This window comes from Nilaparvata lugens, chromosome 3 (genome assembly GCF_014356525.2).
Source record: "Nilaparvata lugens isolate BPH chromosome 3, ASM1435652v1, whole genome shotgun sequence".
NCBI classification, from domain to species: domain Eukaryota; kingdom Metazoa; phylum Arthropoda; class Insecta; order Hemiptera; family Delphacidae; genus Nilaparvata; species Nilaparvata lugens.
The window spans coordinates 53,489,069-53,516,272 of NC_052506.1; the positions used below are offsets into that span (position 1 = coordinate 53,489,069).

The window sequence follows — 27,204 nt, forward strand, 5'->3', positions numbered from 1 at the left end:
GGGTGATGTAATGCTGTATTTAAATGCCTCACGTATGTATGGTGAATCTTGTACTGAGTCAATGGTGTAGCGGCTATAAATTTTGTAATTGCGTGTGTGGACGCTGAGTGTACACCAGACTGATTGATTCACTACAAGATTCAATACAATTGTCGGAATCGCGGGAGGCCTAAACGCTCGCTCACCCTTGATTCTTCTAATGACAAATTGTATAGTGATGAAATTTTTATAAGCAATGTAGCGATCGCTAAACACTGAAGACGGATACCTTAAAATTATTACCTGTGAAGAATGAGCATATAAAATCATACAGGTCGAGCAAAAATCCCGATGTAGATAATTTACGGGACTGCGTCTCTAATAAGTTCTGAAGGATTAAAATACGGTATTTGGACCAAATATCGTTCAGAATATACTTCGAGAACAGAGTCTTGTTGGGCTTTAAGCTCTATTGTAGGAATTTATATGATCTATGGCCGCATCTGCTGTACAATTGATGTGTTCGCTCCTAAGTCGAGGTAGGTAACAGATAAAAGCTGATATATGAGCAGGTAAGGACAAAGAATAAATATCTCGATCTGACCCCACTCGCTACATCCACTTAGACCTGTTCCAATATCCAGCTTAATTCAATTATTCCAATGATCGTATTCGATCGGTTCTTGATGATATAGAACGTATCAGACACAATAATTGACAGGCTTAAGAAATAATCGAACTCAGAAAGCGAATTAACAAACTGAAATATATTATAATAAAATATGTAATCATACAGTGCAGGTTCAGAATTTGATTTACAGGTTGATAATAATTTAGCATTAACAGAATAGTTAAAAATTTTCTTGTGCTTGCATGATACCATGCGTGATTCAACAGAATTTTACAATTGATAAAATTGAACAGTTTTGAAAAAATAATGAAAAAATGAATTTATAAAATATTTTTAAAAAATGCTCGGGGTCGTGGTTCTGGCAGCGGAGGATAGCTAATCAACCACAAGTTGTTATAAATTCAATAGGAATAAATTCTAGGCTCTTAAATGCTAAAGCGCTTGTCGGCATGGCCAATAATTTAACGAAGAAAATTTTATATCTTTCTGCACTGAAATATTTTCGAAGCGTAGATTGGGGCCCCTTATAACTTATAACTCATGTGAAATTCCTTGGTGGTCGTGGTTTTCTTTTTTAGATCAAAAATCGTTTGATCGGCAGCAATCCAGGCTTCGGTTTCAGCACGTGTGGAATTCTAATTTAAATATCTCCTTCACGAATTAATTAAGGGATAATTTACTTTAAGCTTTTAAATTTATCGATTGATGAAAACATAAATTTACAAATAACAAATATATTGGCCTAAAATATCGGCTCACAAATAGAACATATAAAATCGACCACAAAACTAGCATTTGAGTCTGTGTGCATAGAAGCAGACGTGATACCGGAATGCGAAGACTCTGTGGAAACCCAGGAGGTGCTCGAGCCTGTACTTCGAATCGAGCCTCCTGACGTCCCCCGTTTCTCAAGGTCGCCCGTACTTCGTTGTTTCCTTATCTTCAGTCCCTGGAAAATGAGTAAAATATTAGTTAGTTATGATAGTATCAACCCATCTCTGAATCAAAATACGGTACAGTTGTAATTTATAGTTGTCACTATACTAAACGTAATGTTTGTATAGTGATTTTCCTCATTCAAAACTCACAGTATTGGCAATTTGACAATTTTCATTGACAACATTGAAATTTAGTATGAATAGTTTTCCCATGGTAAAATTCAGACTGAAGAATGGTTGCATAACATTCATCAAATGATGTTTGTAAAGTCCCATTTAAAATCGTAGAATTCATAAGGCGGAAAAAATCGAATATCCAAAATTCTATCTGTCTGTAACTGGTTTTATTAGACTGTTATTCGAGGTATAATCCGCAGGTGATTTTTGTCTTTTACTATAGTCTTTGTTTTATAACATCGGCGAGTGATTGCACATTGCACTCTCATAGGATGATTTCATTTATTATGCAATCAAGCCTTGTATATCCCTGAATCATAGAATCCAGATGAATCAGGAGAACGGTAACGTCTACTTACTGACAGAATGGACTTCTTGATGTTGGTGGACTTTTCGACGAGCGAGCGACGACGCGCGGGTGGTTCGTCACTTCGCGCCTTCAGCACGAATCCGCCGCGCGAATCGTCGACTCGGCGGTCACGTTCGGCGGCCGCCTCGGCTCCAGCGGGCAGACCTGCGCCTCCCTCGCTGCGTAGTGACGTCAGCGACGCCCGCAGACTCTTGTTCGGTCGGTAGTGCGACGCCAGGCCAAACGGCGCGCTGTTTCGCACGCCGTAGCCATGTCTCATGCCCCGCAGCCATTGGCCCTGGTATGTACCTGCAATCATTAAATTAAAATAAAATTTGAATGATTGATTTCAAACGATAGTTGAAGCTAAGAAAATCACACAATGTATAATGTTTCAATATTAATTTATTTTTGATAAAAGAATGAAATACAATAATATCACATTATCACACATAGTCTATACATTTTTTTATAAAATTGTCATTGTCATGTGAAAACATTTGTATGAGACTGTGAAATGTCTATGTATTGTTTGTATAATTTTTGAAAAATCTTTACCATTCATTTGTGACGGCAATGAAAGGGACTGTGGGGTGAGTGAGGGTGTAGAGGCGGGTGAGCACTTTTCATATCAGGATAGTTTATGCTACATCTGGATTTAACGTCATCGTTCAACGAATACTAATCTATCGAGATGTATATTGATTATATCGATGTATCCATTTGTTCAATTTCAATATTAAAATCAACAATCAATAGTCTATTACTTATGTTTCTGCATGTATAAGTTTATTAGTTATCTATAACCGCGTAATAATGCTATTCACCAATACTTTACAAGAATTTGAAGACAAATTAAGGGCACACGAAGTGGAAACAACATGCAAGTATAATCAGCTTCAATCTGAACTAACTTTTCTGTGTTTGTCAAACCTTATACTTTCATATTCTTTTCACAAAATATGTGAGTTATTTTCTTGCATTTAAATATAAACAAAATAGGCCTACATGTTTATTTATTTATTTATTCATTTATTTATTTATTTATTTATTTATTTATTTATTTATTTATTTATTATTTATTTATTTATTATTTATTTATTTATTTATTTATTTTTTATTTATTTATTTATTTATTTATTTATTTATTTATTTATTTATTTATTTATTTATTTATTTATACGTGGATACAATAACAAAATCATCGATATTGAGATGTAGTCGACAGATACTATCTTGGAGCAGAGGCAGAGATGTAAAATTTGAGGTTAACTTTGCTAAATAATTTCGTAGTTTTCATCTTTGAAAGTTCAGGAGTTCTAAATGAGGACTGAAGTACTTTTTCCTTAAGTTAAAAATGGTCAAATGCAATCAAATAAATCTGAACAATTAATTATGATGATGTTCATTTCGATAAAAAAGTCATGTACAATAATATCACATTGCATCACATTACAACCTATATACGGTATTATATGCTTATTGAATTTTCATTTTAATAATAATACCCTAATATCATATTCGTATGGCTTTTATTGGTGAGAGTAAAAAAACGTTAACATTCATTTGCTCACTCTAGAATCAATTATGGATTGAGCTGTTGGGGTTTCACCTAATATCTAATCATGAGTGTTATTATTGAACTCCAAAAATCACTCATAAGGATGTAATCATTCTGCATTCCGATCATATCCAATATTTCTATGGGGTGGAGGGTTGGTGGTGGGACAGATCACATGACGGACATAACCGTGTGGCATGCACCCTTCTAGGCCGTTGACATACGCGATCGGGTCGGAGTGGGATCGGAACTCCACATGATAAATGTGGCTCGTTTTTAAATGAAATTGGAGATGAATGACTGATATTTTGGATTTGAGCGGGATGTAAATATTGTTCACTCTTTAACACATTCAAACACATTACAATAAGAAGAGGTGAGCATAGCATAAACCTGAATCTTCATAATATAATTTATAATTTTTATGGACAATAATGTAATCATGGTGGAAAGAAAGGCCTTCTTGAAACGGGGAATAAATATTGCGAATTTGATTCCGGAGTTATTAACTGGAGAAGAACTGAATGAGTAACAGCGTTTTTTGTCATGGGGAATTAGGATTATGGTTGGAAACATATAGAGGATTGAAAAGGAAGATAATTTTTAAAGGTCGGATTATAGGATGATAGCTGTTATTGTTTACGTTTCACTCCTCCAAGTATTTAATTGATCCAGTTAAACTATTTTATTTCTATTTCCTATATTTGAACAGAAAAAAATGGGTTGATTCTCTCCAATCAGTCCAATATTGAAATTATTGATAGTTTCCCAATAAAATGTGAAAACCGGGTAATAGTATGTAAAATGTGACCATTAATATTTTGGTGGTATATATACAGACAAAATATTAATCAACAGCGATTACTTCACTGTCCTTTCCTTGTGCCTGGTTGATGTTGTGATCTGTGCTTTGATTATTGATTTTGAACACCCAGCAAATGATTTTGGAACTCATAACTGTCAGTGAAACTGATTTTGAGCCGTCTAGAGCGCTTTTGAATCTGTTAGTTCTCATAAGGGATGATGTTTAAGATGAGCTTGATGAGCGTTGCAGACAATGTAAGCGCGTTCAAATAATTTCTGTTCGTCTATTCAAACATGGGTCTGATGAAATATTGCACCAATGTTTCATAGATCGTGATGAATGAAATCATTATTTTCCCAAATCAATTTCCCAGATGCCATTGTGGCATCTGGGGATGCCACATCCCCAGACCAATTCAACCAAAGTGATTCGTGGTTCAGAGGATGTTCTCGATTCATGCTCATTCATTTGGATGCGTAGGTGAAATTCGCACGGATTTTGAGTAGTGAGGAAGCAACTAAGTTTGAGTGAGAGAGTTGGGTGGGTGGGAGGAGAGTCAATAGTTATCACCCACTCTCTCTCACACACATACTCGCTACCTTTTCTTCTCTGTCGGGCAGCAGAGGCAGAAGCGCAGTCCCAGTAGCTGCGATGCGATGAGGATGTCTGGGCTCTGGGCCCTGCCCGAAATACTCCGACAAGGCTATTCCTGGCCACGTGTAACGCTATACAGAACATGTACTGTCTGAACCGATAACATTCTCAGTCGAGCTTTCGTTGCTAGCAAGATCGACGCTCGTCATGACAGATAGTAGATGTCTGTCGATATGTCTGATCATTGCGTTCCAATTATCGTCATCGATACTGATATACTCTTCTCCTCCCATCATCCAAAAACTCAGAAAAATTTCTGTTCAACTCCACATCTTTCAGTTTATATATGAACTCGATGATAACTTTGAAAAGTTGTAATCCACTTTGTAGACGATTTTGTCTTAATAATTTGACAAATATGAATCATTAGAGAGTTGATGTATTCAATGTTCTATGTTCTAAAGCAGGTTAATGGAAAGATTGAAAGTTCCATGTTACCAGAAGAAAAAACTCCTTACAACAATTAGCTAGACGATATGTATGACCAACATGAATTACACTTATAACATGAGATATGTGTATGTGATATGTGAGCTATGACCTATGAGATAATCTTAGATAATGTGGAGCCTTTTCCCTATTTTTTGGACATTAATGTAAAAGGCTAAGAATCAGCATATGATTATTATTCGATTGTATGTTATGATGAATCTCCAGGGAATCATGTTGATGAATCTCAAGTATAAAAATAAAATATAGCGGTTTTGATAGACAACAAAGTAATTCATATAATGAATTTGCTGTAGTTCACACACTGTGTTACATTTGTAAATATTTGAAAAACACTTACTTTTCTGAGGCTGATGAAGCTCCTCCTCATGAGTGAAAGAGGTATTCCTCATTGCATCACGATAAGTAGGTAAGTGTTTCTCAAAAATTACAAATGTAACACAGTGTATGAACTACAACAAAGTTAAAATTATTAATATTGAAATTGACACTACCAAGCACATTATAAAAATTAAATAAGTTTCGGTTGCTGCACGATATTTTTTTAATCTCCAGTAAACTGCTAGAATTCAGTTTACTACTACCTCGTTTGATATCAGTTCTATTATTTGATTCTAATCTTCAGTGGTAGGCACAATTTTCATTTGAGGGTGAACACATGGTACGATGAGCCGATTATTCTAGAATTTTTTAATTGGAAAAAGTCTATGACTTGATAGTATTTCAAAAACTCAATTGGATCATGTATTTTTTCATGACTGCCTTCAGTGGATTGATTCTTTAATTTATCCTTACAATCCGATTTTGAGTAGGCCCAATTGAAGCTGTTATTCAGTCTATTTCATGTTATTCTCATCGAAAACGACACTATTAACATTAAGTAAAGTCAATACAATCTCATCTGTCAGGATCTTGAATTTGAAATTCTTTATCAAATATGGACAAGTATTAAAATTTGGGAGATAGGAAGTTTTGGGGTAATACTGCTCACTTTCTCTCAACCTCTTTGGTAAAGAGTTAGTGGGAAGGATACTTCGAATATTCTTTCCGAAGAATGGACATTAATATGTCCAAAGCTCCGCCAATTTATGTAGATGCATAACAATATTATCTATTTTATCTATAGTTATTACAAATTGCTTTTTTCATATCATATACAGCTCAATAATTATTTTCTTTATTTATATTTTGTAAATTCATCTATGATTTTGCTATATTGTAAGCTATTGTATATACGTGTATAAGCCAGTATATATTGTAATCTACATAAAGTACTCAATCAATCAATCAATCAACCTCTCTATTTGTTCTTGGAAATAAATGAATATCAACAAATTCATTAAAAGTCTTTGATGGAATGATTTGAGGAAGAGAAAACTAATGAGATATGAGAAATAATAGTTACATCGCTAAACTGCGCCAATGTCATAAAACTTAGAACGTGATCAGGAAGGGAAATTTGGGTTCGCGAGCTACGACATGTTAGACAGAGACAATGCCGGAACGAGTAGGCTAGCGAGGAGTTGGAGGGGCTGGAGTAGGTTAGAGAAGGAATGGAGAAGCTAAAAATGAGAGCGAAGAAGAGTGAGGGAAAACAAAATAAGCAGTCGTCGTTTACCACGTGCGTTTTGCCTGCTGTCATGTTGGCGTGTGTATTCGTGATATAGGTCATTCATCCTATACTTTTCTTTCTTGTGTCAATCAAACGGCTGTATCATAATAAGCAACATGCATTACGATATAACATGTTGTATTTGCATCATCCTCCCACACAAAAGCCAATATTTATATAACCAATTCATATTGTGCTACATTTCAAACGTTTTTGGATGAGTTTTGGAATTCATAAGAATATTAGGAAAATGAACAATAATTCTAATCTATTTGGGCATAACAGTGATTGATTCAGTTTTCATCAGTTACATGTTTCGAAACTTTTAATCTAGAGTAATGTTCTTAAAGATTATTGCACGTTGCATCCATCAAATAGTTTTTTGCAAAAGTGTACAGAAGAAATAACGTTTTTCAAAAACGTTGGATTTATATTGAGTTTTCTGTTTCTTGTCTTCTCATAATTGGAGATTAGAACAAAAATCTGGAAATTGAGAATCAAAAGGATTTCTAATCACAATTTCTACAGAACAATATTTTTGGATTCTAAAGTAATATCAAATACATTTTTTCTTCATGTGAATAGTTTCATATAGCCAACTCACTTTCTATTTGGCTGAAGAGCTGAAAAAACCAGGAGACATTTCACATTAAAATGTGTAACATTATTCAGGAGAGTAATGTAATGAAACTGTTAGTGAAATTCTTCACCAGGATTAACATATTGGTGCAGGTACTAATTGGACACATCCATATTCAGTACCTGACACCAGACTGCAGTATGGCAGGTTAATGATATCACTAATTACTCTTTCCTTATATGCTAATCTGGTGAAACTTTCAGTTGGCGCCTTGTAAAATGTAGAGATCTACCCTGCTATAATAGCTATACTGTGTCCTATAACATAGTATGATTTATGAATAAGGGTTTTTTCCAATGCTTGAGACTCTTCATAGTAATGCAAAGTTTATGCATGAGTATAACTGCAATATCATAAGAGAGAGTAGGGTTGTGTTTGTTCGTATGTTCGTTTGTTCGCATCAAAACATGTCAACTTGTGGATTGCATACCGGAAAAACGGGAATGATTTAGATATCCAAATTTTGCACATAGATTCTAAAAATATCAATCTTGTGCACCCGGAAGCCCAAATTTTAATTTTCCATCTAAATTTTTTAGAATTAATGTTCAAATTTTATTAAAGGTACATACGATTTCATAAAAAAATCACCAAATCATATGATCGAAATTAAAAAAGGAACAACAGTTTCTATTATTGCTTTCTACCTGATACCACTTAACCTCAATAATATTGTTTTGATAATTGATAAATATTTTAAATAATAATGATAGTATTGTTTTGATAAATAATAGATATTTTCATTTTCACAAACTCTGTATAATAATATGGTGAATGTGAAACAGCTGCATCAAAGAAATTATCTCGAAAAACATCTGTTTAGGAGAGACTTTCCCCCAGTTGTTCGTACGTCGGTTAACGTTTAATCGCGAAAAAAATGCCATACTTTAATTGAGATTAGCGCTAACCGATGCATTTTGGTTGCACAGAAAAGAAATTTCAAGCGCTAACGCCGATTAAACTGATCGATGTAAAAAAGTTTTAACAGGCCATTCACGGGGAATTAATCCAACTAGCCGATTAGTTACCTACTGATAGCTGTCTTCCAAAATTAGTTTTTGGTAAAAAAACGACAGAATTCAAAGTATGAGCTAAATATATGAATGAATTTCATCCGTTAATAAAATAGAGAAGAGTATTTAGCTGATATTAACATTCAAAATTTGATTCTGATTTTTGAGGTTAGTTTTAGATCTGGTTCGTCTGCAGATAGCACGACACTGGCGACTGACAGAACATTTTTAAGATGCATAAATGAACAGTCACCGCTCCAATAACATAACCTAACTTTTTTGCCATTTGTTCAGAACTTAGACCAGTTATAGAACTATAACTATAGTTCTATAACTGGTCTAAGGTTCAGAATAATAATTTTAATAACATCACTGTCAGATAAATTACAGTGTTACCGGATTGTGAAACCGTTAAGATCTTGGTTAGTTAACCGGAAAACTTAATCGGATCCGATTAAGTTTCCAGAATTAAAAGCTAACGGATCTTTGTGGAACAGAAATGAATCCGTAAAACTAACGCTGATTTGTTAATAGGCGTTATTGTCCATATTTAACAGACGTACGTGCAACTGGCTCATAGTTTTGAAACTTCGTTTTTCTGATGCAATGTTTAGGCCTACACGTGGCATGCATTATTAATTATTTTTCAGCTAGAACAGCTTTTTGAGACAAAGTGCTGAATAAAAGTCTACAGTTTCATCAATGCTGTGTAGGCAATATGAAAACGCATGCAGTTAATATGTCTTTGAATAAAGGTGTTGATATTTACATAAAGGAATTATTCTCTTCCATTATCATTCAATTAAAATTTCAAAATTATTCGAGCCCTGATAGAATGACTGACTCACTGTACAGTCAGTCGAAAATTGTAATATTGGAATGAGGGGTATTTTGGTAAGCTGAGCAAAATTTAAGGTCATATGCACCTTTTCGTTATATCTTCAAATGAAAAATGAGTTTTTGGGTTGTCAAAACTCCCCCTGAAAGGGAAACTATTCAACTTATTCTATCTTTTAGTAAAATAACAATGATCATCCATCCATCTATTATCTTCATATACTATAATAAAGGAAAGAACTGGATTATACACGTATACAGGTGTAAAGTATAGGAAAATTATGTTTGACGCATCATCACGTCTGAACTACTGGACTGATTAACTTGAAATTTTGCATATAGATTCTTGCCTAACCGAGGATGGTTATAAAACTATTTTAAATTCTTCAATATTTGATTACATCAAGTTTTCAATTATTTGTCATGCTTTTAGTTGTTGTAAGGGAGCAGCAGAACATTTCTCTTAAAAGGGAAATTAGAAGATAGGTATGATTAGGGATCCTTTTCGAATGATAAAAACAGGTTTCCCGTTGAACCCAAATTTTTTTCGCCATTTTGAACCCAACCTTTTTTTATTGAAAGGTGGTCATAAGATACATGATTCCGATACAGGTATTCCAGAGAAAAGGTATGGTGACAGCCGCACATCGATATCTCAAACCTCTCAAAATTTATTCTCATTCATTTCCTTTATTATAGTATAGAAGATACTAGGAAAGAACTGGCTTAAACACGTATACATGTGTAGAAGATAGGAAAATTATGTTTGACGCATCATCACGTCTGAACTACTGGACTGATTTACTTGAAATGCTGCTTATAAATTCTCAATCAACCGAGGATCCTCATAGGCCTATTTTCAATTCTTCTAGATTTCATTACGTAAATTTTTAAAATAAATGCGAAGCACGGGTTATCTGCAAGTTGATAATAACTCTCTCGCTTTTTTTTACATGACTTGTAAGTCCATACAGACTCGTCGAAAACATGAACGAGATGAAAATCAATGATAAGCAAGATCAATGACGGCTATAATATGTCAATTGGGAAAACAAGTTTAAATGGAATCGATATAGTATGTCAATATATTACAAGTCATGCGTTATTTAAAAAAGTATAGTACCAGTAAAAGTAATAAAAAATATTTGCTGAAAATGCTAAGAGCTGCTAGTACAATACAATAAGTTATCAGCAATTTTTCACATTTATTAGTCTGGACTATTTTTGCCTCGTTTTATTAGTTTTTAATCAAAATTTCTAAAATGAAAATTGAAGATTTGATTTTAGGCAATGAGTAGAATAATGATGTACTAAAAGGTAGCTTTGTAGTAAAGGTGGCAAAAGGTGGAATGGACCATAGTGCACAGTGTTTGCCTTCTGCTAACGACTCCACTTTTTGAAAAGACTCGTTTAAAATAATGAAAGTCCGCTGCACTCGTTCAATCTGCGATTAATCAAAAACTCTTTTCCGAGGCCTCGCTTTGTGGGGAAAAGTTCGTTTAGAAAGCGCCCTGAGCTCAACACAATTAACCGCAGTTTGCCTGAGAAAAGAGCAATCATTTCAGCTAGAATATCTTCTACATCACGGTTTACATCATACTAAAACTTATATTTAATTGAGTACCAAGTTGACGCGATCACACTCTCTTATTCATATCTCATACTACATAATTGTATGATTATGGTAGTCAAAATATTTTTTGTTTTGTTGGGTTGTCTCGTGAATAAGCAGTGAAAGACAAAAAATTGTTCGTGGTAATTTTCAAAGACTATGATGTCTCAATGTTATTATATCTCTCATCATAATGTATTGCTGATATCTGCAGATACGAAAACTTGAAGCTGTATCTCGTAACTCAATTCAAGTACATACTTCCATATTTTAATGTGCTATGGTTTAACGTAATAACTCTATAAAATTCAGAAGAACATTTTTTTGAAAAGGAAAGTAAAACGTGTTTAGAGTTGTGCCCAAAGACTCGAATCGTTTCGTTCACAAATTTATGGGAACGTGAGGTTACACGCGTGTCAAAATGTTCTCTCTCTGACCATAAAAGCCACGAGTATAAGTGCTTTCATCCATACATGAAAATGGAATTGGGAACAGTTTTTACTTTCTCAAAATTATTGCATTGTCCTCCAACGTAAACAAACTTGAAAATACTTTTTTCTAGTCTTAGTGAATTTGAAATTCATAGGCCTATGTGTGTAGATAGGTGAATACCAATAATTCACTCAGTTGATGGGTGGAGGTCGAGTATCTAATGAAATAAATTCAGATTTCTTCGGTAGGGTTCGGAGTCAACTTTTGTGAATTTGTCATCCAGCAAGTACTGCCAACTGTTAGCGGAATTTAGTGTTGGATGTGTTTCAAACGATTGACAATCAGAAGAGAGTAGGCAAAACCAAAGGTGTGGCAATGCGTGTCTAGTTCCGAACTCGCTTGTTATTGGTAATTTTTCTATATTATTAATTTATTTATTATTCTATATTCTACTCAAAAAAATCTTTTGGTGTTTTGGGGAAAAAAGAAGAAGGAGCAGGAGCAGGAATAGAGGTGAGTTTTCATCTATGTGTAAAATGCATAGAGACAAAACAACAATAATGTTTGGGTAATTATCAGGTAATGGACAAAGAGAAAAGAAGAAAACAACATCGATATTCACAAAATATGTAAATTAGAAACACTAGTTCAAGAAGCTGGATGCTGTAAGCTTTTCCTGTATCAGACTATGGTAAGATTCACTTCTAATTGTCAGCATTGGTTGGATGGGAAGCATTGATGCATTATTCATAAGGGTCGCTGACATTCTAAAGGGAATCTCGCTATACTATACAGCTGTAGATACAGTCGCAGCTAAAAGACGGTAGCGTCGGCGTCGGCGTCGGCGTCGTCCGGCGTCCATATTGCTTTATATGAGGCGTCTGGCTCAGCAGGGGAGCAGCCACATCAGTTCACATTAAACTGGCAGCATTGTTCGAATGGGAAGCATTGATGTTAATTGTGTGGAACGCTCACACTTTAAATTGTATCTCACTTGTTATTCAAAGTGGCAGCATCAGTTGAAAGGAAACCATATGGTTGTCTCTTGTGATAAATGCTGATAGTTGAATGTGAATTCTACTTGCTAGCTATCTGCCGTTCGGAAAACTTGATTACTTGGTTGTTCTCAAGCAACTTTCCCGCCCATAGCTGTTATTGCTTTTACTGCAGTTGACGGCTCCAAAACAATCAAAGCGAACAAACAAGAAAACTTTGCATTTGCGATCTTTGCCTTCTATCGTGAATAATAAAGCAGAGAATTGACGAGGGGAGGGGATGTATCATTCTGATTAGATAGATCAGCCAATGAGGGAGCTAGTGGAAATCAAGAATCAAGAGGAAAATTTCGTTAGTTTTCAACTAAGTACCCGACATTCCTATCGGTATGTACTGAGGTTCGCGTTCATGTGGAACTCCCCTGGTGTTTGATTATGTGAAGCTGAGCTGCAACTTTATGCTTTACATCCGAAATAGGGTTGTAAAATATTCACTTGGCAAATAATTTTCAAAAGATGAGAGCGTGTAGAATTGAATTTTCCAATAAGTTCAAATGTAGGCTATTGTTCCTGAACAGAATAATAATTAAAAGGGTAGAAAACATACAATACAGAATACTCTAATAATTCTACAATATAATGAATCTGTGGGTAGAGGAAGGAACATTCATTTGAATGGTCAAATGATTTCTACAAAGCTTGAAATGTTCAAAGCACAGAAGCTGCTTTCTGAGTTATTCATGTATTGCGTGACTACATCAAACCACTTCCTTTCTTCTTGTTTTCAACAAGTCAACTTGGCTTCAAATAAAGTATGAATGAATAATAATTACTTCACTTAAATTGATACAAATGTTGAGATGTGATAATTTTTGGAAATAAATTTTGTGACCAATTTCGAGATTAAACCATTGGCTTTTCGATTCAGTTCTAACGATCCTTACACTATTTATCATACATACATTCAAAGTTGAAAAACTACAAGTTTTCCCGATTCAGTATTCGAAACTCAAAATGTGTGAGCAAACATTGAAGAAAGATAGCCTATTCATGGTTGTTTCCAGCAAATCAACCAAACCTATTAATTGATGAAGCTATCGTTTCATTATTCAAAAGAATGTAAAACATTCCAAGTACAAATATTACACTGCTGTTCCAATTCAGTTAGAATTTTCACGTACGAACGACCCTTACCACAGTTCATATTCTCTGTTTGAACAGCTAGCTGTTTCAATCCAGTTCTGAACCAACACTTTGCGAATAACCCTCGATGGAGAAACATTTCCACAGATTTTGTTTTCAAGGAGTCAACTAATTTGATTAAGGTTGGCCACTTACGGTAGGTACACACACACACATACACACACACACACACCACACACACACACACACACACACACACACAAATGTTCCATTATGCATGTTTTGTCATCAGCGAGAGGCTCTAACATAGAATAAACAACCAATATCAATAGATAATCCTTTAGAAAATAATAAATTCAAATGATAAAAAACAATTCAACCTCAAATATAAAAATAAACAACAAAAAATCGGAGACAAAAAACCTCACCTTAAAACATTCAGCTGGAAGCCTTTCGCTGTGATGACACAACAATGTGTGACGGAATGTGTATCATGCGTGTGCGTGTCCTATCGTCAGTGGCCAGCCGCAAATTTTTACATTTTGATTTCAATTCTCGTTCTATCCACTAAAATATAGGCTAATGCAATCTAGTTTAACCCACCAGATTTTCTGATTCAAACTTACCTGTACGAATGACCCCTTTACTAGAGTGTAATAAATTTTAGATTTGAGGAAACTGCTGTTTCGATTCCGTTTTAACTCATATTCACCAAACGACCCCAGATGGAAAACTACTTCTTGGTTGTTTTACAAGTCGCCTAAACCGATGGTTAAGCCAAGCTATGGTTTCATTTACAAGATTCGTGTGAGTGATGCAAGTTTAGAGAATCAGCTTTTCCGATTCAGCTCCAAGCCTACACTGCGCAAACAACCCTTGTTGGAAAACCACTTCCTGGTTTGCTTTTCAACAAGTCACCTGGCTGAACGCCGCACGGAGGAAAAGCGGGAAACCAGGAGAGCAGAAGTGTAAGGTGGTAGTGGCGTATGCAGAGCTATGCTAGGTCAGTGATGGATCGATAGCTGGGTCCACGTGGCGGGGGAGTCCCTCTCACACCAAACACATTCGCCACACTGCTACTCCACTTCCGAAATAGAATTTCCGCCGTCGACCGAAGGCATGGATTGCTCAGGGATCAGGCCTCTCATTCAATTGCGGCACTATTTTCAAATGTTGAACTCGCCGGTGAGTTTCACCTGAACGTTAGCAGCTTGGCGGCTTTGTTTTGACCATTCGCTATCATCTAGCTCCAGGCTTCATCTCTCATCAAGGTATGAGGAAGAGATTTTGAGAAAGGGATAGTTGGGGAAGAGATTCGTGTTGCAATTCAATGTTGGTAAATGGGAGGAACTTTTAATAATTTACTCGGTCCTGATAGTATATTTAGTGTTGCAGTTATATTATTAAGAATGGGAGAAGCTTCTCATTAGTGTGAGAATTATTTGATCGGTCAACTGCAGTACCTGTAGTAGATACTTGGTCGTTACTATTGTTGATAGTTAAGACCTATCGCAACTGGAAATTATTAACTGTGAGGGAAATTCCGTATTAGTATCAATGATCAGACTGGTGTGTTAAAATCGGACAAGCATTATAAACATACTCAAATACTAACATTATAAAAAAATCTGGTGTGGCGCACTCACACAACTTTCCTTGCCGTTATGAAAATTGATCACCTGACGCTACGGTAGTGTTCCCGCGCATCTCAAGTCTACTATTCAAAGATTAGAGCCAGCTGGTAACAGGGTAATAACGCTGGAGACACACGAGGTCTGCTATCTCTCTATAGTGAATCATTCAATCACATTTTCTCGATTTTCGAGTTTATTTTTAATTTTAGGTGAAAATGTTACTGAACATTAATTGTAGAGATTCTTATGATCAATCTATTCCACTTGAAATTTTCTGTTTAAATTGTATCTGAAGCTTGATAATTAAGAATCTAAAATCAAACTCTGCATAGATGGGGCGGAACTCCTGAAATTTTTACAGATATGGGACTTGTGGCAGTTGATAGAGCTTATCGATGACTATTTCAGGTATAGCTTTAATCAAAATCGTTGGAGCCGTTTTCGAGAAAATCGCGAAAAACCCTGTTTTTGACAACATTTTCGCCATTTTAGCCGCCATCTTGAATCGCATTTGATCGAAATTGTTCGTGTCGGATCCTTATATTGTAAAGACCTTACGTTCCAAATTTCAAGTCATTCCGTTAATTGGGAGATGAGATATCGTGTACACAGACGCACATACACTCATACACACACACACAAACACACACACACACACACACACACACACACACACACACACACACACACACACACACACACACACATACAGACCAATACCCAAAAACCACTTTTTTGGACTCAGGGGACCTTGAAACGTATAGAAATTTAGAAATTGGGGTATGTTAATTTTTTTCGGAAAGCAATACTTTCCTTACCTATGGTGATAGGGCAAGGAAAGTAAAAACAGTTACAATAGCAGAAAATATGAAAATCTAATTTGTGTGTATATAGTCAACCTTGATAGAAATGATAATATTGCAACTATAGAAACAAATGAAGTTGAATAGAGTGAATCTTTATGATTGAGAAACTCCAGACCATGCTATTTAGTATCAAAATAAGATTGAAATGTTTCAAAATAGGTTGGAAGAATGTAGAATTCTCATCTCGAGATTTGAATTTTAGAAGGTAGTGTTTCTAGATGATTTCAGAGTCCTCACATCATTCTTGGTAATAAGGAGGTACTACTGATGAACATGGATTTGTTAAAAAGTGTTTTACAATAGTTCATTATGTTCATTTTTCAAGCATTTAACAACTTAAAATACACCCATCCAATCTTGCAGAAGATTCTGAACAAGAGTTATGAAGGCTTCTCATCCTTACATTTATCAAAATAGATTTTTTATTGTTATGTTGTTCTATTCAATAAAACACCAATCTTTGATTTCTAATTTCTCAAAAATTAGTAGGAATATAAATAAAACTTCTAAGCTTGGCTCGACGAAAACCATGGAATCTCCTATAAGAATAGAATCCAACTTTTTGACATTCTGAGAAATTCTAGGAAAAATCAAAAATCGAAATTATTTTTTGAGAGTATTGATGAGAAATGTCCAGCGGGTCATGCTTTTGAATTTTATGGATAGAGTGTTATCACGTTTACTCATGTGATTTCATGTAGGGATGAGGCTACTTCCAAACTTCTCCAATAGCCTGTCTCAAGAGTAGAAAATTAAGTGGAAATTAAAAACATGTCCATTGAATTGAATACCACGGTTATCCTTAGGATTGAATAACTCAAGTTTTTAGGTTGGACTGTATAATTCAAATTGATTAAGTTTTCAAACAAATATATCCAATTCAACCAACAAGTACTTGAACTCAGGCAAGTAAATAGGAAGATCACTCACCCCAATCCAAATCTAATAGCTCTGGCAGGGATACGTGATCAATGTATTTCTATGAGATTTCATGATTTAATATCATGTAGGGTACAAATTTCAGTTAGTCTGTTAGATCATTAACCAGAATCCGACTTGAATAATCACGTTCATTGATTTTTTTTCTAATAATTATTAAATTATTGATTCAATCTTTAACCCCGTTTATTAGATCTGAAAGTTGACCTATGTCAACATAAAAACACTGTCAAGATAATTAATACTCTAACCATACTTCTTGGAATATTTTATATAGTAGAACTCAGAAATTATCCACAACAAGAATAAGTATTAGAGCCACCCCATCAATAGGCAATACAGAAATAATCGTATTAGCTAATGCGGCTTTCAAGTGAAGTATGTATTTTCGTGACAGGAGGAATTCCAAATTTAATAAGTCAAAGATTTATTGATTCCAGCCCACTGGTATAATGCCAACTACATTATTCGAATATACTCATCATTTTGTATGCTAAATCACTTATCCATGTATCATCGTATAAATTGAAGACACGTCTCAAAAATAACGGGGATTGAATAATTATTATTTGTGAGAAGTTTCTGGACAAGTATCAATTTCGGTGAGTTTCGAGGTTCGGCTGACGGAGAGATGAGTTATCTATCAATATTCTAAGTAGAAGGAAGACGATACCACTATCGGGGCCGGCCAGGGTGGGAGTGGGAGTGGGGTCTCTTCATTCCGTGACAGCAATCGATTCGAGTGTTGGACACATTCATTGTTGGCTGCTTGTCCATGTCCACTGCTCTGGCAACTGGCATCCAGCTCACAAGGCAATACACATCACTGAATCAATCATCAACTACTCACAATCATAGTTCACTAACTTATTCAGGTATACAATAAATGTCATCTGAATTATTGAAGGGCTTGAATATTGAGCTTAGTTGAAACGATTCCAAGATCGTTGAGAAATTATAACTGTTGGAATCTATTATTAATTTTTATTAACCGATAGCTTTGTCAACAAATGTGTGTTTTTCATAAAATACATCAATACCCAATGCACTTGAAAGCATAATGATATGTGTCCTATTTCCTACTCGTAGTCTACATTTTCAGTGTAAATATTTCACAAATCAACAAGTACCTTACTCACAACATTCCGACCGGTTTGAGCAGCTTTGATATTCTGAGAAAATTCCTTCTTCAATTTTCCAAGTACATGAAAGTAAAAATAAAAAAAAAAGTAGACTGAAATCATGAAGATTAATCCTATACTGGAAAAGGACATTCCAGTTTATTATTTCAAGTATCAGTCCATTCAATCAAGGTTCTTGATTTCTTGATGTGTGGTCCACTTTCAGTCCGCTAATGGAAGTGCCTCTGTTGCCAGCATTTTCTCAGTGAATCTGACAATCGTTGCAGCTGTCAAAGTAGGTGGCTCACACTGTTTCTCTCTTGCTTTGATATCCACGGATGTCCTGGGAAACCTAATTATTTCTCCTGTAATAGTTCTTGTTCGCAATCAGAGATTACATGATGTAACATCGTGAACGGTAGTGGTTCCAGTTCTACGTTTATAAACGCTGTTAAGCATTGCTTACTGGTATACAGTATACAGAGTGGCGCAGGGAAACGAGAACATTTTAAATAGTGTCATTTCCACGAAGGAATTCATAAAACTAGTGGAGTACTGATCGAATCGAATTGTATAAATTCATTATGCAATTACTGTATAGTCAGAATGTTTGAAAGTAGGCTATCTCTTTAATTTCAAAGATGAAATCGAAAAGATTACTCACATTTGGCGTTCACAGCCTGGTATGGGTGATGCCAGAAAACGGGAACTTTTTCAATTGTCATTTTCACCAATAAATTCATAGAGCTCATGAATGACCAATGATTGTATCATGACTTCTATCAATTATGTAATTTATGATCCATCAATCAAAATAACCAAAATTAGCCTACCTCTTCTATTTTAAAAGATGACATTGGTAAGGTTTGGTACCAATTGGTAACATTGGTAATGTGCTTTTATTTTTGGCATTCGCATCCTGCTATGGGTGGAGCAAAGAACGGAAAATTTGTAAATTTCACAATATTCATAAAATTAGTTCACTACTAGAGAAATGACGTACTTCAAACCTGCAATTGAAATGTCCAAATTGCCTATTTACTTTCCAAGATGACGTAAGAATAATATATGTGCTCTAATCGGCGTTAGCAGCCTTTTATGTGAACTCTGGAATGACAGTGATGACAGTGATGACATTGATGGAATGACAGTCTCTGCAAAATAGCAGTGATTTCGTTTTAAATGTTTCCCTTTTAGTTATGTACTGTTGTAGGACGTGTACTGTGCACCTTGTATAAAATATTACTAATTTTAAAATCTGAAATTCTAATCCTCCAAATTGAGGATTTATTGTCATCGTCATCAGCCTGAAGATTGCTCCATATGCCTTGAATAATTCACAGCCATCTATCTTCATGAGAGAAGCCTGAATATCCACACTAATCGTCTCCAACATGATTGGAATCTAAAAGATTTGAATGATTTATTCTTCAATTTACAATAAATACAAAGCATTAGCATATTTATATAGTTGTAACAACTTTATTTTTAACAATAACTTGAAATGAACTTGAAGAAGTTTTATCATTGGTTCTGTCAATTGCTCCAGGGAGCTTTTGACAGTATTTTACATTGTCGAGCTTGAAAATTCTCCTTGAAACACACAAACACAACAGACAAATTGAGCAATGGAATCGTTATTAACAGATGAGTTGAGATTACGATTACAAACAAGTGATGTTTCAGCTTTCTGGGCCGTTTGGGCACGCTATTTTTGTGCTGTATCTTAGCTGAGAAGCTCAGTTCACAATGTGTCCAAACGCCGCACGACCCAGCTCCAAGTCAGTCTTCACTTCAACAATGAAAAACTGTTCGCTTCATTTTTTATTCATAAATGAGTAATCTAATAATTTGCTCAGAAATTTCTAATAATTTATTGAAATGAGAGGTAGGACATTCAATCTTAACCATATTTGAGTTTACTTATATAGTTACAAGTATCAGAGTTTCAAGAGAGGAAAATGAAGTAATCGTATTTTGAGAGATGAGGAAATGAATAACTGTGTCTGGTACAATGCCCATTCTTGATCTTCTATTATCATCAATATACGATATTTTTCAGAACCCTTCAAAAAGGCACCTAGTGGTAGCGGAACCACATTGGTAGTAAAGGATTTCTTCCTCACTGAAAACGCAACATCATTTTGCCCCACATTGGAAACCGCTTGTTGAAGATTACTTCAATCTGGGAAGCTCTGCTTTAGCATGCCTGCATACTATTCTTCACATCGCTATCTCATGGTTCTCCTCCAAAGATAATCCAAACAAACCATCCTCTTTCTTCTTCTTCAATTGCTCAGTATTTGCTCAGGAACTGTCTGCCAGTAGTTGACAAAGAGGCAAACATACAAAGGTAGCTAACAAACTAACAATATGCTATGTTGCCATACAAATTAAGATTATTATTATTATTATTGACATGTTTGGTAGAATATATTATGTGTTACATTGAAAAAATGACAAAGGTTTTTTCAAAAATTTTAGTTTTATTCGCTGTAATAGTAAAATACTCGTTTGTAGTGGCAACTTTGTTCAAAACGAAACTTTGTTCAAATTATAAGTACAGCCTGCAATTACACGCAAATACAAGATCAAACTAATATACTCGAGTTGAAAATTTCTTGATTCTATGAATCCATATCCTATCAACAATGTTATGGATGGCTATTTGTTTAATGATTTGGTTCGCCACACTCCTAGACAAAACACTATACTAAGTTTCATTTATTCATCCCTTCGATTGCCTCTTCACCATCATAAGATGGGAATGAAGTAGTTTTGGGCCATGCATGCCTGTTGTTCGTTCCCCATCATATTTATATGATTTGTGATAATTATATCCACAAATAAATAAATAAGAGATGATATAGCAGAACCATAGCAAATCAAAATATTAGAATCAAGGTATCATCATAACTAATTCCTCAATTCACATATCAACAACTTCTTCTTATCAACTTATGAATTTTGAGGTTAAATGGAAGATGGGCTTTTATTGTTTCAACTTCGCCCACAACACGTATAATTTCATGTGAAGTGTAAAAAAAGAAACATTATACCTATCGATCTACCTTAATTCTTTCCTAATTGGTAAAGCGTATTTTTGAACATGTCCATTCTTAAAAATGAAATAATGTTAGAAAACGTTTCCAGTTTGTAGATGATTTCATTCTAGATGCTGCATTTTCTTAAAAAAACAGGAAGTTTCAGAACTTCCTCAAAGTTTTAGCTCGATCCGATCGAAATCACATTCCTTAAAACGTGATTAATCACTCTGAACAATAGACCGTTTTCAAGCCAAAAAGTATGTCTGTTTTTGCAACTTCAAAAAGAGAAGCGTGGAAGAAAATAAACAAATTGATTAAGCCTCCACAACTAGAACAAAACACCTAACGAGAGGCCTGGTCGCAGTTTAGTTTGCTTTGTAATTAAGTCTCGAGAGATTTTTCACTCTCGGCCGTTATAGGGGCCGTCATTAAACATCAGACATCCTCTAACCTTGTCTACTAAATTTAAATCTCAACAAATACGAACTCATTACCAGACCGTACCATTATGAGGGGAGCCGCACGAGAACTGTCTTATCAATACGCAGCAGTTCACTTCACTCTACATCAAATCCGCACCAACCATCACATATCGACATACGTGACAACAAAACAAGACAGAAACTAATACTCATTATCAATATATACAATCTTTATGTATATTATTCTTAATGTTCATATTTATTAATATTTTACTACACTATACTATGCCATAAGGGCTAAGCCACAATTATCAGCTTTGTCAGCTCATTCCCGAACGCCAACCCAGTCAGCCAATCGGAGAGCTTCCTGCCTGCCGACTTGTCTAAAAACGCCTCATGAGGCTCAAGTGGTAGCCTTATTATGTAGAGATAGATCTTAGATGTAATAGTACTGATGCATAATATACTGGTGAAAAATTCGATGATAGTGATAATTAGAGTTAACTACGATGAAAACAGTTTCCAGTTTTCAATGTTTGCAATAAGGGAAATCAGAGTTCCACACTTATATGAATAAATTGGTAGTTTTCGAAAAAAGTATGATGAAAACAATAATGATAATATGCATAATGGTTATTTAATATACGAAAATGAGAGTGAATGCAATACTTTGAAACCGAATGCAATAATAAAGCCAATACCAGTTACTAGAAAATAAAGGAAAGCATTTCATCAGCCAGCAGTAGACAATCATGAGAGTGAGAATAGGAATGAAATATGAAATTTAATAAGCGGAATTATGGAACCTTGTTACTGAAATTGTGACGGATCTATTCATTCTCAAACGAAGAGAGATGGAGATAGAGTTAGGATGAACTCTCATCCAGGATAGTATTGATTGTTTCAAGAATAATCTGCATGTCCTGTGTTCTTCAGGTAGCGATGAAAATATGATTCAACTTCAATGTGAGCTTAGTTTAAATGTTCTAACTGGATGAATAGTAAATTATTCAACACATAGGTTCAAAGGAAGATGAAGTCTACAATTCTGGTCTCAATCACTGTGGAACAATGTAAACTTCCAACAACATGATCCATGGAAGAATCGTGAAATTTTGACGATAACGGAGAAAATATCAGTACCGTTTATGCGAAAGTGGTGTTATTAACATGAGAGGATAACTCATTATTCTGCAATCCTACATAATTATTCATATCATGAGAGCCTGATTTTTTACTAAACTTTTAATAAACTATAAAGATATTCTATTTTGAGGGTAGTTGTAGAAATGTCAAATCCTTAGAAGAATACCATGGAAAATACGTATTCTGAAAAGGAGAAAGCCTCTACTATGAACTGAATTGAGATTGGGAAATTTCAATAGATTTGTGTATTGATGGGATATTTCAAACATGGGAACCCGGTTTCTCTCCACTTTTTCTGGTAACAAAAACATATTTTTCTGATTTCACCATGAAAACTACTATTTTGCTTTTGCTACGTTTAAGGGTTGAAAATTGGGATTTACAAATTGAAGCTTTCAATATTAGAACCAGAAATTCAGCATCTTCTTAATATTAAGGAGTGAGTTTATGGTCACCAGAAGTTGTAAAATATACCACATGGTACTCTACTGGACCCACATACCCCATAAAATGGACTACTGGACCACAGTGCATTGTCTACAACGAAAATGATTGCAGGACACGAACAAGATTGTTTTTATGATGTATTACGCATTCTGGGATCTGGGACTATCCGTGAGATCAAATTAGTGTAATTAGAAGCTTGAATAAATAATTATAATTCACGATTCACTGTTGAACTGCAAGCTTCCGAGCCACGAAATAATAAGTTAATTAATCCCACCCTTTACTCCACCTTTATCACAATTCACTCAGACCACTACACGCATAGTAGAGCATGACTGTTTCTTTCCTTATTGACCTCAATGGTCGAGTTGGAAGCATTTTCAGGACTTTCCTGGAACCTTGTGAAAGAGAACTCCTCCATTACTGGACTTCTAAATTCTACGAAACACGCAATAGGTTTACAGCATATTTCCAAATTTCAACTAACGTATTGAATTTATAAAATATTACATAACATTTCATTATATTCAATAACTATGGCATATTGAATCCAACTCGAGAATGAGACTTGAATTTCAAAAACACTCATAAAGTGAAAATGCACTCACTATTAGTAGTGACGATCGTTTCGATCTAACAGTAAGTGCACTTTGACTTTATAAGTGTTTTTAAAATTCAAGTTTCAATTCGATAGTGAAAAAGTATGGATATGCGACACAGTACCGTAACTGAAATAAATGGAGGACGGAAATAGAGATGAATTTTGAAATAGGCTAGATAAAAAATACTGGGAGGGATGAGCGGATTTTTGTACGGAAGAGCGGAATTTTCAATTGGAAAAACTATTTATAAGGTCAACTCATTGCTTCGCAACCTTCAATAACTTTCCTGCTGATAAAAAATTCGATTTTTTGAGATATTGATGTATCATTTCGAAAACACATTTTCACAGCAAGACACCAATCTGTTATTATCATGTATATCGAATATTGAGTTTTTGATTTTATCCTAAGAATTTTTTAATGAGGCTACCCAATCTCAAAATTTATCTGTCTCCTATGAGATTGTTACAGATTTGCTTATTATTCAAGTAAGAAACATTTCTTTGGTTGTGAAGCAAAAATTACCCATTGAACAGCTCTTTTTGAAAGGAAGCCAACGTTTATGGGCATTGAATTCATCATAAAGCTTCCTATTCATAAAAAAATGTGAGTTTCTCGACAGTTTTTGAAGGAATTGAAAATTTTCCTGATAGTCTTTTTAATTGATAGGTTACCAAGATGGGCAAAATTTGTGGATCAATGACTGTTATCACTGGATGAAAATTTGACGTTATCAATTTTTTGATGAAGAGGTATCCACAAATATCACAAGTTGACCATTTTACTAAGTCTTCTAAAAATCAGATATAATGGGAAATGATTTCATGCTTGTGAGTGAATGATTTTATGCTACATCTCATGCTAGTAACTTTTTCGAAGCTAGTCCTGAATAATTTTAGACTTCAATATATTGGTATTCGTAACCGTTTTATAGAACTCATGAATCCAAAATCGATGACAGCCCACTCGAACTTGCAATAATTGATGATCTGAACATATAAAACAATCTTAAATCCACCATAAAATGTGTGTTCCGATGTGTAAACGGCTTCAAAGCAAAACGAAAAGTGCGGCCAGTTTTCAATTTTAGTTTTCAGTTTGTCAAGTTTTCAATTCGTTAAGTTTTCGGTTTGTCAAGTTTTCAGTACTTTATGTTTTCAGTTCGTCATGTTTTTGAGTTCATCAAGTTTTTAGTAGTGTGACAACACATTTCGTAAGCGGGCTGGCACAGCTCAAATTGCCAGATAGCGAGCAGTAATATCGATAAGATAAGGTGCCAGCCAGCTACTATCATTACAATTACAACTCACGCAGCTGTAATATAAAATAAAGATTTCCTCTTTCAATTCTATGTTATTATAAATGTTAATGTTTTCTGTCAAATTATATTTTTAATAATTATTGTATCCTCTCTCGGAAAGGGGTTCTTTGAATTACCCCTCTAGCTCCATGCTTATTTAGTTTTGTGGAGTTTTGTTTCTGTCTTTCGCAATTGAGGGTGCTTACCCCCCACCGCCATAACTTTGGGGAAGTATCGGCCTTATCTCTCGCTATAATGGTACTTTCTCCCGGCATCTTGGAAGGAGCCCGGCTGTTTTTCGTTCTACTCGCTCTTAATTGGTTGGACGTATCGCGAGAAAATTTTTAATTCAGCTGTGATAAATTATTGTGTTTATTGAACTGAATGTCGAACTTAATGTGTATGCATGTGAAAGGCTGACGGACAATGACTGATGCTCTACCAGAGAATTGTTATCCAGGGACCAAAAAGCACAAAAGCCGGTGAGTCCATTCAGATTTATACCAAAAATTAGACACAAAAAGGACCCTTATGTCGATTCAATCCCACAGTAGGTATTTCAGTTTAAGTTTTCATTTCAAGTCTATTGTTCACTCTTTCCGATTAGCTTAGTTGGTTGATTTCTAACCTTACAACAAGTCAGCAATGTGATACTTTGCTTGAGTGGTTGTAGATAAAACAGTGTACCGTATACAACAGTTTTATATGGTATTCAAAGGTTAAAGCACTCATGAGATGTTTAAGACACGGGTTTGCTCGATAGCCTACGCTCACTCGAGTCTTAACTTTGCATCTAACTCATGCGTTAAAGACCCTTAATATAATAGTTATTTGAATATCTAGAGTGAAGATTACTGTTTTTATAAACTACTTGTTCATTTTAATTACCGAATCAGTGATTTTCTTGCTTGATCTGGCTACTCGGCACTGTGAGCAACAGAATTCAGCCAATTATGAGCTCAGCAATGAAAGAGCCGCGATCTTTTCGACAAGACAACAACCAATAGGAGTTTTGAAGCAAAAAATTCAATTTATCACGGGCTGACCATAGCAATGAACAATCAGTAATTCCGTCATTATGACAATAGCCATTATAAGTTGAATGGGAGAAAATTCAGCCATCACGAGCTAATCACTAAAATAGCAGCGATTCCGTCGCTGTGACAAATAAATAGTCAATAGAGTGACAGAAATTTCAGCCTATTATATCACGAGAACGACCTAACCAATGCAAAGAGCAGCGGTTTACAGTCAGAACTCAGAATGTCTCATTCATGTCTCATCAACTACGAGTTGCTTAGCATTTGAGAAAATTGTGTATAGTCTGGGCACAAATGCAATGAATAAGGCACACCGTGGTCATTTTTGAGTAGCAGCCATGGAATATGTCTCAATTCCTTCGTCAGGTATAGCATAATGAGAATCTTGATGATGATGATAAGTCGAAATCACAGGCAAACACCTCGGAAACAAGATGGCCGCCAAGATTTTCATGTTTTTGCTATATCGCTTGTATTTCAATAACCGTTCAAGATATTGAACCGTTTTTTAGACGAAAATATTTGTAAAATCTTCCTCTACAATTTTTCTTCCATACAATTTTCCTCTAAGATGTATATTTTTTCAGTTATAACCTTCAAAAATCCAAAAAAACGCTTTCTCTGAATTTGTTCAATTTCATTCCATTATAACTTCTTTGTGCAAGATATACAGAGAGAAATTTTTAATCTATGAAATTTAGAGCGTTTTTCAACTCTGGAACTTCATGCGCTGTACGTCGAAAAATGATTTCTCCAGTGCCCTCCAAATAAAACCCTGCATGATTTTTGGTGTGTTTCTCCATAGGCATGAG

The 27,204-nt window shown here is 34.9% G+C and overlaps 2 protein-coding genes across 3 annotated transcripts in view; one reads left to right on the plus strand and one right to left on the minus strand.

The window, feature by feature from the left end:
* Positions 1-27,204, minus strand: part of LOC111051129 (junctophilin-1) — a 98,559-nt gene that overhangs the window by 30,824 nt on the left and 40,531 nt on the right. For both annotated transcript variants that reach the window (XM_022337558.2, XM_039424010.1), the window contains one exon: positions 2,085-2,383. In XM_022337558.2, coding sequence (XP_022193250.2) covers positions 2,085-2,383 — 299 coding nt within the window. The remainder of the gene's footprint in view (positions 1-2,084; positions 2,384-27,204) is intronic.
* The window catches only part of LOC111046895 (cytochrome b5), a 105,096-nt gene continuing 103,500 nt past the window's right edge, over positions 25,609-27,204 (plus strand). Inside the window, exon 1 of the mRNA XM_039424017.1 lies at positions 25,609-25,834. Coding sequence (XP_039279951.1) covers positions 25,786-25,834 — 49 coding nt within the window. The 5' untranslated portion in view covers positions 25,609-25,785. The remainder of the gene's footprint in view (positions 25,835-27,204) is intronic.